We start from the raw sequence: 17,404 nt of genomic DNA on the forward strand, positions 1-17,404 counted from the left end.
CGACGACGCCATGGACGCAAATATAGTCTGGCACCATCGTGGCGTTGTACATGTCTATTAATCGGAATTGCTGCTGTGATCATTGCTCTGCAGGGTCCATGGTGTTAAATATTACACTGGAAAGTAAAAGATCGGTTGCCTGTCTGCACTCGAGATTGAAAGGTTGCTGTTACAAAAAAGATTTATATGACACTTAATGACTATAGTCTCCTCTTTGACGACTAATGATACTTGTCTGAGACAAGTATATGTCATTCTTGTTGGTGTTTCAGGTATTATTTCCTCTTGTCGTCATCATTATCTTAATGTGTTTTTATTTGGTACAACTTTGCAAACATGCGTATATGTCGTACACATAGGAAATCGTTATATTTTAGACCTCTAACTTCGTTATTTCTATTGTTCACCGTAAACAAAGCATGACCACGTGCACGTTTCCTTGCGTTTGAATTCAACGGGAAAATGTTTTTGCCGGCGGAGGATGAAGCCTCGATATACAGTAACAATAAATCATAGATTATTGTTCTGCTTTTAGATCAAAATTTAGAGCCAGCACATTGCCTTCAAATAATCCTCCAAATTAAAAAGCGTCTATTATTGGACGCAAACATGACAATTTGTCACTATTAAAAGGTTGTATTGATACAGGGAGGATGTATAAGCTTTGTTCACGAGCTGGTTCATGCTTTCGTCTTCGGTCGCACAATGGTGCGAAGGTGTCGATGTTAAGGATGAATGATATGGTAAAGTAACTCTCCGTGCTTTAAGTCAGCTTGATGAATACCGTATACATGATATACTGTTCCCTTACGAATCTCACCGGATGTAGTCTTATTTGTTTGTTCTAGTCAACTTTGAAAGTTGATACCCATAAATTTACAACGTTCATTATGGTTTAAACGTCTCCCCTCTATTCGAAAACAAAAACGTTTAAAAAGCCAATCCTTGAAACTCGCCTTGAGCTTCTTAATGAGAACAAATCAAAGGTTCATTCACGTTTTTGATCGAAGTAGACATCTAGGAAATTGTACCTATTTTTCATTTTGTTAATTGACTAACTATCTCTTGTTGGCATGTGAAAAGAATATAGCATTGCTTCATAACATTCACATATGCGTGTATACACGTTTTAAGAATTGTATAAAATGATTAATACGAAGCAAGAGGATTTATTGTTTCTGCTTTGAATTTGTTACACAAGAAACACAAAACCTAAGCATCAATTCGTTGTAAATAATCGGTACAAAGATAACTTCGTGGATTAGCCGTCGTAAATTAGAAGTATCTCCCCATTGCCTGTTTGTCCGTTTTCTCAATGCCCTAGCGTGCAAAGGGATAAAAGCAACTCTTTAAAATGTCATGAGCTGATAGGATTCGTGAATATGCACCATGCGACAGTACGGTCATTTTGTTTGCCTTATTGTGCAGTAGCAAAGAAAACCTGTAAAGAATATATTTTCGAAATTCAGGCTATAACTCCGCGGACCCTAGATACACAAGTGTTAATTTGATGGTGCCTCGATGTGTACGTGCAGTATCAGGTGTGTTCAATGGCAAAACTAGCTCTAAGGGGATAGAATATTAGAGTCACCAAATGCCACCCACTTGTGTGTTTCCTTGTGAAGACGAGCCTCGTTGGAAATTCATCTGACTCAGTACATGGTGCAATAATTGAATTGGCTGTCGTCGAAGGTGCGACCCCTTTCCCCTCTAACAATTGAAAACTAGTCACGGTTGTTGTGTCATCCAGAAGATTTGAAGAACACTCGTAGCGAGGCCTAAATGGTTGCTCAAGGATCAGCACTACAGCAAAGACACACGAGGATCTATGAGCAGATGGGGATGCAGAAATGGAGCATTGGCAGATACCTAACCTTATTGGTGATTTAACATTCATACCAAAACAATTCCTGTGAATCTCTTTCACGTGACGCACGTAAATACTTTTTTTCCATCAAAATCTTTCTTGAGATAGGCCACTATGTGCTCGCATATTTGGTACCTTCTGGGGACCAGGGTGAAAGGGGAAAAAACAGGACTCCATTGAGAAATTCTGAAGACCGGTGTGTTCCACAAGGAGTTGTGTGTACAAAGTCTTTGGGAAAGTACAGGCACAATGGAAAGAACAAAAGATGTCTCCACAGGAATGCATATTTGAGAATGTGTTTGCCGGGCCGTTTTGTAATAGCCTACTCCTTTTTTTGGAACCGCAAATGCAACGGTATACTCCAATTACTTCCAATGCACTCCATAATCCAGGTTACATTTAAATCACACCTTATATGAAACGGCCATTTTTAATAATTAATTTTCCTTTCAAGAGCGCCTTGAGCACCCCTTGGGTTAATATTTATTTGCACTTCTTAAAAGTCTTTGTTGTTATTTATTATTACATTTAGGTACCACACTGGGCCGGGATGCATTAATGCACCAAAAGACACCTGGTGCATTTGATTCTCTCGTCTGATTCCCGCCACCCCTGCCTCCCGCGTATGCCATTTGCATTGTCTTTTGCACTTTAATCCTATGGGAGCGTGGGTCAGTAACATGCTCTGAACTAGCGGTTACAAAGGCAATAATATGGTTTATAAATAATGCAACAACCCGGATATGACCCACAAGTACTTAGTCGAGTCAGACTGCTTGATTTCTCCGCAAAGTTGTTTGATCTTTACCGAAGGTTTTGTTTCGAATGTATTTTTTTCCGTTAATGACGTCGATTGAACGAGTGAACGGCAGCATTGAGACTTGAACGCCTTAAATACCATTAACGCGAATGAGGAAAGAAATGAAGGGAAAGAAGTCTGTAAGATAATAAAATTTAGACAAATCATAGAACATGAAAGAAAGAGAAAGTAAAAAAAATGACTTAACGACGTTGCGAGGTTTACTGGAAACCACCATATTCTTACCACAGATCACTCTATTAAGTCATCTTGAAGGTAGCGACAGTGGACGTTGAAAGCTTTGGAGGTTTATTTTTAGTTCAAATTGATGCTGTCTCTTGCTCTTCACCGTTAATGTGACCTTTGTTTAAATTCCAGTTTGATCAGTCAGATGGCAGAGAGATTACTGATGCCCAGGGAAGGCTGGGGATTTGGAGTTTGTGGCAGGGACGCGGATAAGCTTGGTTAGACACTGGGTACGGTGGGCGTGGGCTAAAGGGCTGCTAGGCATAGACACTGGGCTCGTGGGCTAGGACATGGGCTTGTAGGCTTAAGGCCCGGTCACACAGGCCCCGATAACGATAACGAAAACGATAACGATAAAAATGCACGCCCTCGATTGGTTGAATGAGCGTGGGCGTAAACTGCGTGGAGCAATTCAACCAATCGCGAGCGTGCATTTTTATCGTTCTCGTTTTCGTTCTCGTTATCGGGGCTTGTGGAATTGTAATGTAAGGTATATTATACACTGAGCCTGGTAGGCACAGGCACTGGGCTGGTAGGCTGGGTCATGGGCCTGATAGGCACAGGCACTGGGCTGGTAGGCTGGGTCATGGGCCTGATAGGCACAGGCACTGGGCTGGTAGGCTGGGTCATGGGCCTGATAGGCACAGGCACTGGGCTGGTAGGCTGGGTCATGGGACTGATAGGCACAGGCACTGTGCTTGTATAGGAATAGCCACAGGAATAGCCACTAGGTTTGTAGGCATGGACACTTGGACCGGTCCGGTATGCATATACACTGGTTCTGTAGGCATATACATTGGGCTTGCAGGCTTATTCACTGGGCTTACAGCAATAGACACTGTGCTTAAAAGCATGGACACTGGGCTTATACGCATGGACACTGGGCTTATAAATATGGACACTGGGTTTGTAGGCATAGACACTGGGCTGCGTGGTTTAGGCATAACCTTTTGGCTTGTGTATAGACATAGATAAAGGGGCTTGCTAGGCATAGACACTGTGCTGGTTGGCTGGAACACAGGGCTTGGAGGCATATTCGTTGGATCCTAGGAATTGACACTGGTACAGACATGTACGTGGGCTTATAATTTGTAGATGAGATTAAAGTCCCAAGACAAAACAAAGGCAAACCTTCCACGTGAAGTGCGTTTAATATCACTCATTGTTGTTGCAATCACATTTTTGGCACACAGTTCATTGATTTTAAAACATTTATCTGTTTGTCTTCTACACCATAAAATGAACTTTTAAAACTGTATGCTTTATGAATAACATACCGATGGGACTTTTGCCGTCGTAAAACGAATCGATATGTACGGGGTGAATGTACTTTACAGAAGGGCTATATAAATGCCAAAACGTGAGTTTTTATGAAACGGAAATATCAGCATTCCAAGCTCTTCAACGCAAAAAAAAAAGTCATGAGCAGTAGGCGAGTTTAACAGCATCCTGTATTACGGTACTACACAGTGATATTTAGTTGCACTGCATTTTTTTCTTCGTCTATACTTTACTCTCGCATGGCGGGGTTTCTTCGCTCTGTGACGTCATTCCAAACATGTGCTATTCTTAGCCCGGCTGTCGTCGACCTATCAAGATCGAATGGCAGTCTGTATGTTTTCTGACAGGCCAAGATCTCTCTCGCTGTTTTGGGTAAATGGGGTTCGTTTACCTTTCAAGATGTAGTAGTATGCACTTTCGGGTTTGCCGTGCCCTTATTATGCGTATCGCTTCATCGGCTACACTTATTATAATGTGGAGACTAGCGCTTTCATTATGCATTCTGCCACTGGAAAGGTAAAACCAGTCTCGAGATATCAAATTAGTGATGGGTTTAAGAGATAGTGCTACACCAATACATCGACTGTCAAGTTGAGGTGAAATTAGATCCCAAAGTGACGTCAATATAGATAGTCCCACAGCTCGTTATTATAAAAGCAAGAGCATATTGATTCAGCAACATTTACATGATTTTATGGAACTAAAATAAATGTGGCTTCACCTGAGCTAAGTTCAGGTTGACTATAGAGTGACCATGTTTTCATGCTTGACACACACCATCCGCTTCTGCATTGGTCAAGTTATACAGAGCTGATTAAGCACAAAAGTAAGCTAGGAAAAACAACAGTGCTTCCAGATTAAGGTTACCAGCCTAAATACCATGTCACATGTACCATTTCTGGCTGGTATCCTGCTTATTTCCGCTATGCAGGAGTTAAGCGAAGTTATCTGCTTAAGCAGTTCTATGACAATGTCCCTACACGGTTTATAGGATGTATTTCCTCACAGGGTTCATACATACATAATTTGAATGATGCATCATTTGACCTAGTTCTTTAGGTGTTTTTGTCAGCTAGTGGTGTCATTTTATCAACATCATTTATAAATCTGCAGTTTTTTTGTGTCAGTTTGCAGTTGTCCCCGTCTATTCAGTGAAGATTGTATTTAAGATGGTTGATTCATCATACAGGAACAATGATCAGTTTGCATCTCCTTGGTCCAATCAGTTTACCAAGGCTAGACCCTACTGTGTGAGTCAGCTTGGCCGTTGTACAGACCGTTAATAACAACAACTCATGTTGTGGTATGACGTCTTGCCTGAGATGACGTCACGGTCTTACTGCTGCGGTGGAGTGGGGCGATATAACCAGACAGCGGGCACGAGAAACCAATTCAATTCTCCCGGTTGACTGTCAATGTGACCCGGCCGACTCTGAACGTAGTGTCTTTATGCCTTAAAGGCAACGGACACTACCGGTAATTACTCAAAATAACTGTTGTCATAAAAACTTACTTGGTAACGAGCAAAGGAGAGCTGTTGATAATAAAACATATTATGAAAACGGCTCCCTCTGAAGTAACGTAATTTGGGGACCGAGTTAATTTCTCACTCAAATAGAAAAATACTTCAGCTATTAAGCAATCTGAAGGCACAAGTGCAACAATGGTGGTTTTTTCCTTCTTCATTTGGGGCAAAATTTTAAAAGGTTTGTTATTTTATGCATTTGGCGGGGTACACCAAGTGAGGATACTGGTGTTTGACAATTACTAAACGAGGCCAGTGCCTTTAAGATGATTAGGTGTCCTCTGAGAAGGTTGCGCGGGGTGGATTTGACTGTAAGGGGTTGGGGTAAAGGGCTTGCATGTGATTGGCGTTTGGATGCGCGTCTCGGGAGCGGATTTCTATTCGCTGTCTCGACACAGAGCAAACATACTTATGATGTCATATACTCACATTGTAAGCAGAGCCTCGTAATTGCCACATTTTAAAATGTTGTTATTGCACATTGCTGGTGAATTACAAAAAAATGTATTCCCAAGTAGTGCCCCAAGCACTTCAGTCATTGCCTGAATACTGAACAAATAAAGGTGCAACTATGAACAGTCAAGCACCTCCAAAGAGAGTCTATGCGAAGCTGATATGTAATGGATGTACAATAATCTCTCAGACACAGCAAACATAATTTAGTTATGGTCAAGTTTACCGTTAAACTTTGTTTTCTCCTAAATTTCAGCGTTTGCTCGTGAACCCAGAAACTATCCACTATCACTGACTGTCAAGGCCAACGCAAAGAGTGTTGTCGCTTCTCACCAAATGCCATTTCATCCTTGTTTTGCCCACAGACTTTGTGATTTTTTTGGTTAACTTGTTTTGTTGAGGTCGCCAATGGCTGTTACTCTCACTACTACTTTGCGATTCAACGTTTTGTATTTCTTTATTTGTAAAATATTAATTGCAATGGGTATAAAGAATATTATTTAGCAGTATGGGGACAAAGATAAAGAAGGACTTATACGTACAGGAGCGATTCTAATTTCGTCCATCAGTAATGAATTGCAAGAAATTTAGACTCGACTTATTTTGTGAATGGTATGATTGAGTAAAACAAATCTTGATTTTTGAGTAGCAACTTAAACATTTTGTGGAGATTTTTTCTCTGCTATACAAAGGAAACCGTTCACTGACATCAATGAGTGGGCATGAATGACAATCGTAAAAACACAAACCCCCGCAGACAACTAAAACGACGGAGTGACAAGACCAGAGTGGACTAGAGTATCCAGGAATGACATTTACAGAGAAAGCCACCCTGCTCGTTAAACATCAGCCCCGATGAAGGCCGGTGGTCTACTCGCTGACACCGTGCTTCTCTTCCTCTCTCGGGACAAGTCAAGCCGTTGCAAATTCTGGAGAAAACCCCCAAAACCAAATCAGTACAGTCTATGCCCCTACACACATTGTAACGCTAGTCGTTTTCCCCATATGCACTTAGGTATTGACCCTTAAAGTTGTGTCTATAAACATGTAATTTCGATCCAGCCACAGATTCTCTAGGTATTTTAAAACTGTTTTTAAAAAGGTTGCTCACGGGCCAGAAAAGCAATCGGGTGATGTTTTTCTAAATCAGAGACACTGCTAACTTCGATCTTTGATTACTCGATTGTTTCTATGAAATGTTTTGTTTTGTCAGTGCGATCACCACCGTGGTTTAGAGGAAAGACACACACACATGTGAAGAAAGGGAAAACCAATAGTTTGAATGTAAAAATAAAAGCACAAGGCATGGATCGAGATTGTGTTCTGAATAGTCTATTATACGAGCTTTTCCAGAGTGTTATTAGACTTAAACACTTGAGTTATTAAGAGACCGGTAATAGTTGACTAAGTACCTGTTCACTAAAATTTACAGTTCATCATTTTAGAGCGTCGTTTTACAATGATATAAATAGTAACACAACAGCTGTACTTGTGTCACTGTCTATAGGGGAATAAATTATAATTAACAACATGGGATAAGTATGCTAAAAAATTCCAAACGGAACTACGACAACAAAAGTGCGTTGACTTTGCGTTTCAGAGACAGAAGAGGAACCTTGTCAGAATGACAGTTCATTATAATCCTGCTACCCAACACTGGTAAATCCTGCCGTGGTGTGATGCAGGGCGGTTGATACCCCGATATTCCGAGTTCATGTCCTCCTGAACATGCCATATGATGTCGATGCTGGGTTTACAGCGACATTAAAAAGATCAATACACATCGAAGCTGGTTTTGGGATTTCTTGTGCCGTGTTTCCCTGACCGTGAATAATTCGCGAACACTGCGAATATGCTGCACTCCGGTCTATCTATCCTGTCTGTATTTTCTCTGCTACAATGGATCCCATTGTATGATTGTACAAAATCATGTACTCCCCCCATCAGAGTTATTTGAGTGGTTTCTTTTAAGCAAACAAACAAATTTAAACCTGCTTAAAGGCAGTGGACACTGTTGGTAATTGTCAAAGACCAGTCTTGGTGTATCTAAACATATGCATAAAATAACAAACCTTTCAAAATTTGAGCTCAATTGGGCGTCTAAGTTGCGAGATAATAATTAAAGAAAAATCACCCTTGTCACACGAGATTGTGTGCTTTCAGATGCTTGATTTCGGGACCTCAAATTCTAAACTTGAGGTCCCGAAATCAAATTAGTAGAAAATTACTTCTTTCTCGAAAACTACAGTACTTCAGAGGGAGCCGTTTCTCACAATGTTTTATACTATCAATCTCTCCCCATTACTCGTAACCAAGTAAGGTTCTGTGCTAATAATTGTTTTGAGTAATTACCAATAGTGTCCACTGCCTTTAAAGATAGTGATCCACAACGTCCTTCGTCTAAAGCCCGGTTCATATTTCCTGCAAATGCGAAGCGAATTTTGACGTCACTCGGCTGTTTTCGCAGCGATAGGTTGCAGGAGTTGAGCACAGTTGTGACGTCAAAATCCGTATCGCATATAATATTCGCATTCAGTCACTGCACATGCCGTTCGTGGCGCAAAGCACCAGACTAGACTTTGACGTGGCGTGACGTCACTGTAGTACTCTACTCTTGCCAAGCCACAGCGTGTTTTGCGGGCACAGCTGGAGGTTTGTGTGTCCCATTGAATAGGATATCATTAAACGGAGAGCAACTTCTTGGTTTATTATAGGCCCTCCACATTTACATTTTTTTAATTTTTATGGCAAACGTTGAATGGTTTCAGCCTTTTTGTCTCCTATGGCAATTTATGTACTCATGCCCCCCCCCCCCCAAAAAAAAAAAACCAATGACTTTTAACTGCTGCGCTGGCGAAAACCAGGTTGCCCCTAAAAATTGACAGCGCATAAAAGAAGCCTTTTACACATGAAAACATTTATCATTCGGGAATAACAGGAATGCCTTGAGGAGACATTTATTGCCATTTCACGCGAGTTGTCCACCCACACACGAGGCTGTATATTTCAGGCGCACTTGTGGGTGCATTATCATCATTTGAACGCATGCTTTCTCCCGTTGTACAGGGTGAGGGGGCCCTTAGCAGGGAACTCTCTGGGAGCAGTAAATTGTCAATCATGAAATCCCCATAAGGTTGAAACAACAGGCGAGACATTGAAGTGCGCTGACTCTATGGCCCTTTTCGAACCAACGGCTTTGGTCTTGGATTCGGCTTCAGGCTCCGTCTTCCCATCCGATGCCTTTAGCACGTACGCAAAGCCCGCGCACTTGTAAAAACAACCACGGGCCAAGCTAGCCTGAGCCGAATCTGTAGCCGAAGCCGTGGTTTCGAAAAGGGCCTATAGGTATATACTCTAGTTAGTAGGCAATATTTTATAACAGCGTTTAGGGCCAGACTAATATCCTTGGCGCAGTCTATCTCTGTGTCTTGCATCGCTTGCTCTGTTGTTGTTGTTATTGTTGGCAAAATATTGTTTGTAATATGCTTGTAACATAAAGCCTTTGCGATTTGATATTAAATGTATGAATCCTTGGACTATTTAATATGACGTTGTCTGGCAGGTCATGTGTTGACATTCCTGACTGGGACAATTATGTCTAGTTCATTAACTGAATGAAAAATCAACATGGCCTCTCAGCGAAGGACATTTAATGGAATTTGTGTGTAAAGGACACTGCGATAACGTTCAATACAACACTCACGCCTGGGTACCATACTCTGACTAAATCTGCTATCGATATAAACCGTCTGGCCTTTCATGCTCTTTAAATGGCTTAATCAATGAACCTGAAGCCATTAATACCTCAATATATAAACCCTGAGGACGTCTATTTGTTCTATCTAAATTGTAACTGATTGTGTGGGTTAATGTCAAAAAATGTGTGTAGTTGACATTGCATTTTCCTGTTTTAGTAGAAAGAAAAGGGTTTAGGACGAGCTTTTTAAATCTTCAAAACTGATTTTTTTTCTCCGACTCGCATAAGATGTGAACCAAAGACACTTCCATGGTCCTCCAACTGTTTTGATGTTGCAACAGCAACATTCCATTAGATTTGTGTGCATGCGCAAGTTTTTGGTTTGCTACATTTAAACTGTAAAATGTTACCGCCATCTTGGACATGTTCCTTGCATTCAATACCCGCAATGATTAATATCTTTCGTCATATAAAAAGGAGCCAGACTAGTATTTCTTCAAGCCTCGGTTTGGGTTCATTGTTTTGAATTGGAGAAAATCATGATGGCCGCAGCATGATAAAAGTATATGCCTCTTGTATCCCCTTTGTCGCCGTATTCGGTTTGGATGCGTCGCACGGTCACCAATTGGTTTAACTGTGTGTTTTCTTTGGGTTTTTTAATCAAATATTTTAAACCACTATTGTTTTTTTTGTTACACAGCTTTTCCTGGTGGATAATTGTGCGGACGAATGGCGGATAGCAATGACGTGGTCACGTATTTCCCTCATCACATGTGAACTCATAGTGTGTATAATCCATCCTGTTCCAGGAGCCTACTATTTCGAATGGACAGCCGAATTTGCGTACACACACGACCCGAGAAAGGCCACGGCCGACATAGATATAATTCTCTCGATCCCAATGTTTCTAAGACTCTACCTGATATGCCGTGTGATGCTGTTGCACAGCAAACTGTTCACAGACGCCTCATCGAGAAGCATAGGCGCCCTCAACAGAATAAACTTCAACACTAGATTTGTACTGAAAACTCTAATGACGATATGTCCTGGAACAGTATTATTGGTGTTCACTGTCACGTTATGGATTATAGCGAGTTGGATTCTCCATGTATGTGAAAGGTAAGTTTCCTCTGGACCATTATTACGAAAGAATAAAACCACGTGGCACTATTTGACACCGAGTGCCTAAGTCAGTCAGAGCCAACACCGGAAACCTTTATTTATAAGAGAAGGTCCTTTAAAAATGTACAAGTACGTCATGGTACTCGACAGTATAATATGCAGCGCCCTCAACAGGCTGAATGGCAATAGTATACCAACAAGTTGCCATAGGGGGTTACTATGTTAATCATGTAAGGCTATAGTGCGTACAGCGCTCGCCTCTCACCAAAGTGACCCCGGTTCGATTCCCGGTCGGGCCATCTGGTTTTCCTCCCTTATTTTCGATAAGTGCACTGGGTTCTTTTACATGCGTTACACAACACATTATAAAGTGTGCAACAAAGGTTGCCCTTTCAGTCATGATATCATTTACCCACTGTGCCATATCAAAACAATGTTTCGCTACTTGTGATTCCACACTTGGGATTTTGAACAATTGTTGCAAATGAGACTTGTATCGTGGTATCATTTATTTTCTTCTGGAGTGGTGATTGTTACGTTTTGCTCCAGGGTGACAAATTATCGTTTTCCTGCGGAAATTCAAACTAGGCGAAGTTATGAAAGATAAATATCGATTTGGAAATTATATTTTACGTTTGGTGAATACTCTGGTATTGGTATTTGTCATTAGTTTCCTTGATGCGTGCCAAACATGCACTTCTGACGTCACACTTCGAGGCTCGTTACTTACGCCAGAGAGTGTCCTCAAGCCTAGGTCAATCCCTCTCCATAGACGCCTTTCTCCTTCATTCATTGGTAGACGACCGAAAGTGAAGCTGCCAAAACGTCACCTCGGACCAATCAAAACACATATGCAATGAAATTATAGTATCCATTTTAAATAACTGGTTCTGATAAGCAAGTTACCTGTCTGTATCCTTGCAGATAAAGATAGGGTACAAGTCTATATGATATTAGACTTCTAGACAACTAGCGCCCTCTGGAGCCATTTCTGATTAGCTCTGTGCAGCCGTGTAACCATGCCATTTCTCAATTATGTGCATGCTCCGTCACAGTGATGGCAATTTATATTTCGTATATGACTATGCTGTCATGGGACGAGATGAAATTCTGATGGAAAACGCACACCCGCGGAACTCTCCGAGTGAGAAATTCGTGTGTCGTTGGTGTTGAGTTCCATCTTGCCGTACAACATGATCACACCGTCTAGAATGGGACACGTTATACAGACAGGTACCAAGGCTCGCTGGGGCTGCATCATGGTTAAAAATGGATGAAGGCTATAAAAGAACGTAACGCGCCGTCCCTATACTAGAACCCATGGGACACGGTGCGGACACATTTACCCTTGGAGTTTTTTCTCTACAGATCCGACGGCTATTTTATCTTGGTATCGATGCAACTTTTGTTATTTGGTGCCAGTGTCATTTACGTTTGGGTGAGCATTGAGCCCATATTGCGTCCTAGATACTGTTGGGTGTATATTTGGCATGGAATATTATGTATGTAGGTCGGGGCCAGCAGCCATTTGGTTTTTAGGGTTAACTTTGAAAGAGGAGTGCATAAACACTTATTTGAAAAATAACCAGTATATAGTACGTCGAGTAAATAACCGCAAATAATCCAGAGCAAATCTAAGTAATTTTGCTGCTAATAATTAGCAAACGAGGTCAAAGTCCGTAAATTGTAGATACAGTATAGCCTCTTTGCTCATCATATTTTTAAGTGGATATTGCTATTTATGAAGGCCAATATTCGTAATATGTTCCTCGTCTATAATTCATATGTGGAACTGTTCACGGGCTTGCCATGAGCACTTTGAGTAATTCCCTATAGCGTTTCCTTTCTTGTGCCAATGTCGATGATGCGCTTGAATTGCTTGACTCAGTTTGAGTGAAGAGCTCTTGAATTTTTAAATAGTGTCCGTAATTACGCGTTGAAATGCCTTTGACCTCATTCTTAAAACATAGGTGGACTTTTAAGAGATACACGGAAAGGGGTTAGCACAACTCGGGGAAAAGAAAATCATATTGGTTTTTTATCTGAGACTTCTGTTTTGTACATCGCTGTATTGCATCCATGAGTTTCAGGTTAACCTATTGTAATCGAAATTGAGGATAGAATGGAAATAGACTGCACCATTTCACAAATGAGGTACATTGTAAAGTACGCTCGAAAAAAAGGCTGAAATTATCCATATTGAGGTTTTGAAAAGTATACAATTCTAATTGTTGGCATAGAATGAATTAAGACTTGTGTCTTTAACAACAAATTTCGAGGGAAGGATTGTTCGGGTTTCCACTTTTTCTTCAACTAAACACATTACAGAAATGTATGTTTTGTTGAACAAAAAGAAACAGCATACAAACGAGTTACCGCAGTATCAAACTGAATTAATCTACTGAAAGAAAATGTTTTCTCGTATTGATGCATAGCAGCATTGTCTGTAAGTTGAGCCTTAACAACGTGTGTATATTAGTTGGCTTCCATCCAGACTTATAAACAAATCCAGACTGAAACCCTGCGTGGATTTTGCAAACATATTATATTCATTAATTCATTTGCCTTCAAACTGCGCCCTGCACAATCAACACCCATTGATCGGGTTCTCTCTGTACGGCCAAACCGTAAAATCTAGTAAGGTTTTATGCTAATAATTCTTTTGAGTAATAACCAACAGTGTCCACTGCCTTTAAATAAAGATGCAGAAAACATTCGTCGGAGTGGCATCAACGTAGAAAAATGAACAACAAATCTAGTTATATGTATTCATGAGGATAGAAGCAGGTTTATTCGAGTATTAATGATAAGGTTCAATCTGATGCATCGCGTTGCTTCGACGGAGAGGTGTGGACTCTAACAAGAACCAAGATGGGAAAATCGATCTCTGTTTGTTCTAGGGATGATGCAGATTAAATAAACATGCATTTAAAAGAGGCCGGGTCTTGCTAACTGATGTCTCTCGGCACTCATCCCTCCTCTTTGACGATGGTAACCTTGTACCCTGGGAACAGACATACAGGACTAGGTCCACCTCGGGAGTTACTATCCTATAACGTCAATTTTAAATTGACGCTGGCTTGTTTCTAACTCTACCTCTCTCGTTCTCCTGGCATATAGCATCTTACTAGATATAATTTCTGGCGAGTAATTGAATTACTGGAACGACACAGCGAGACAATCAATTTCTCGCGTTTTTTTTAATGTTTTTTACTCGGCACTGAAGTGTCTGGAATTTAGGCTTGATAAAAAAGAAATTCCCCAAATTCATCGAGTTTGTTTGTTGTCTTGACACATTTGCTGGAATCGTTCGGTCACACAAGATGTGTTTTTCTTTGACTATTGATGTACCATTGTAAGTGGACTATAATTTGCACCACTGGAACGATTTAGTGACGTAATGTCACAGCATCTAGGACAAGCATTTTGCTTCCAACAGTTTTCGTAAATAATATCAGTTGTCGGCAACAAACATGACAAAGGCATATAACAAGATTTGCAATCATTCAAGTTTGTTTCAACCTTCCATGAAGAAATGCCAAACTTTTTAATTTGTATTTGATTACGCATCCATCACCACAATTATTAGCGTCAATAACAAGATGAATAGGAAACAAGAAACAAATGTTTAGTTTTAGATGTGGGAGGAAAACTCCAAAGGGGGAAGCCTATGCACTCAGGTGGGGACTGCACAGTCACCGTGGTCAGGTGGTTAGACTGCAGGACTTGCAATCACAAGGTTGTGGGTTCGAATCCCCAGCTTACCGCTGATTTCACAATGACTAGAATAGATTTGTGCAATTCATAATCATAGACGTTAAACCAATGTTTGTATGAGAGAGATTGGTTGTTGCCAGTTTGGTGTTTATTTCTCCTTGTGGGAGTTTGCCGAGTTTCCTTGATGGGAAGATCATCTAAACGAAAAACATAATTCACATGCAAGGTTCCAGTCTGGTGTGGGATTCGAACCAGTGTCCACAGAGGTGACAGGCAGGGAAAGAAACCACTGAGTCAACCTGATCCCTTGTTAACGTTGGCGCATGCAAGAACAGTTCTTACGACAATATGATTTATAAGCAGTAATAAGTTAAGCCTCCTTAAAGGCAGGGGACACTATATTGGTAATTACTCAAAATAAGTATTATCATAAAACCTTACTTGCTAAAGAGTAACTGGGAGACGTTGATATTTGCGAGAAACCTCTCCCTCTGAAGTGACGTAGTTTTCGAGAAAGGAGTAATTTTCCACGAATTTGATTTCGAGACCCAATAATTAGATTTTGAGGTCTCGAGATCAAGCATCTGAAAGCACACAACTTCATGAGACAAGGTTTTTAAATCTTTCATAGTTATCTCGCAACTTCAACGACCAACTGAGCTAAAATTTTCACATGTTTGTTATTGTTTGCACATGCTGAGATACACCAAGTGAGAAGACTGATCTTTGACAATTACTAACAGTGTCCAGGGTCTTTAAACCCAGACACAGTGGCTTACCGAGTGTCTATTCTTAGAGGGATGCAGCTGTAGGGTACATTGGAAGCATTAGAGAATTGATTGTGATGATAATGATCAGGAAAGTACTTGTCTATTTAAGCCAAAAGTTAAATTGCCGTTAAGATGTCATAAACGATAACTTTGCTTGACTTAATGACCACAATTAGAGAGATGTGACGTTTGGCCTTCATCTGCTTGAGGGTTCGACCGTATTAAGCATCATGGGGACAACCCCACCTAAATAAACTCCCACAAAGCACACTTCTCATTCGTAAGACCATGTAATGACGAGGGTCAGGGAAATAGCTTTACCTCTAAATGAACCGCAGGTACACTACTATTTTAGTAAAACTAAATTGTCATCTTCCTCGAGATGTAGCTTCGTCTCTAAACTGAACACACACATGCATATGGACATATTGTGTATTGTTATGGATCAGTGGTTCACAGTTGCATTACATTTCTTAGTTGCATTCCATTGGCTTCCCGAAGGACGGCACAACTCACCTAGAACGTTTCAAACTGTGCCGCCAATTTTGAGTTAATTGAAAATCGTTCTGAATGACGTTCTGAAGTGAAGGCCTTTCCATCAGGAACGTCTTGAGATTTAAAACAAAAGATATCAGCTCAAACTCTAGCCCCCAGTCTTCCAGATTGAACGATGTTCAGCATTTTCTACATACCTTGCCATTGTTGATGCGCCGGTTGCTTTGGCCGGCCAAATGCTATACAGCAAAACAATCAATTGTGTTAAGACAAACTGTGACCAAATTCGTTACTTTCTGTGAGGATTCATGAGCTGAAAAACATGATGATTTGTTGATTGTTTTTTATTTGTATTCATGGCTTTCCATGGTTTTCGAATCTCGGTTGGCAAAAACTCAGGCTGTGACGTTGCAAAAGAAAGGCCATATAAAGGGCAAATAAGCCGTTTGACATCACCTCTGCGTGGCTCCCAGGTCAGCTGTGTGATAAATGCACCATAATACATGAACATTACCAGCCTATTATTTACATTCCACTATTGCTGCGTCTGTTTTGGGCCTGCAATATAAACTAAACCGATCTATAAATTAGTTGAGGCAACACCTTCTCATCTTTTCCAATTTATGAAAAATGTTCTCTAATGCTCTTTTAAAACGTGCACTCGTTTCCACGTGCTATCTCTACCATGTTAACAATCTGACCCTAGATTAGGATGTATAAATAGCATGGTGCATGACGCATGGTAATGCTATTAGACGTTGCCATCAGATGGAAATGGTATCAACTAGTCGGGATTATACAGTAAGTTTGTTACTGTCTTGAGGGAAACTGACGCAATGTAATCACATTGGGCTATTACGGCTGGTTACCGTGCGCCTTAAGGTATGCACATTTTGCCAACCCGGTGATACTTTGGATGATGTCTATGCGGTTAGGTGTTGGGTTAAAATGTAGACGAGCAGGGCCCAAGTTCATTGAGCTGCTTCAACTAAAACAAACAGAAGCTCAGAACAATACAAGTATGCTTAACAGAATAAGGGTAGCAGTCAAAATGGTTGTGTAGTCCCATGGGAGCTGAGACTGTTTTAGGAATGAATCTATCAATTTTGTTTTGTGTTAATAAACGCCAATACCATTAACATTACAACACTTATAAACATGAGGACCTTTTGTTTTTCGCTCGCCGATTTACACATTTTTCCAATCGTCATCATCTTTGGATTTAAGACATTCAAACAAAACATTTCCGACTCGCTACAAATAGTATAAGAACACAATCACATGTATCATACGCATACTGTTTGTCTTTTATTTTGCGGGTTCTATGCCGACGTTAAACTAAGGTGTACCAAATCGAATTTACAAAGTAAGGAATACTCAAACAAATTAAATTTGTAATTTGATTGGAAAATATTTTTAAAAAAATGATGAT

At 40.6% G+C, this 17,404-nt stretch overlaps 1 protein-coding gene across 1 annotated transcript in view; it reads left to right on the plus strand.

The window, feature by feature from the left end:
- The first annotated feature begins 1,782 nt into the window (after positions 1–1,782).
- The window catches only part of LOC117295539 (small conductance calcium-activated potassium channel protein 2-like), a 59,834-nt gene continuing 44,212 nt past the window's right edge, over positions 1,783–17,404 (plus strand). Inside the window, exons 1-2 of the mRNA XM_033778237.1 lie at positions 1,783–1,881; positions 10,569–10,987. Coding sequence (XP_033634128.1) covers positions 1,783–1,881; positions 10,569–10,987 — 518 coding nt within the window. The remainder of the gene's footprint in view (positions 1,882–10,568; positions 10,988–17,404) is intronic.

The sequence above is a fragment of the Asterias rubens genome, chromosome 10, assembly GCF_902459465.1.
Source record: "Asterias rubens chromosome 10, eAstRub1.3, whole genome shotgun sequence".
NCBI classification, from domain to species: Eukaryota; Metazoa; Echinodermata; class Asteroidea; order Forcipulatida; family Asteriidae; genus Asterias; species Asterias rubens.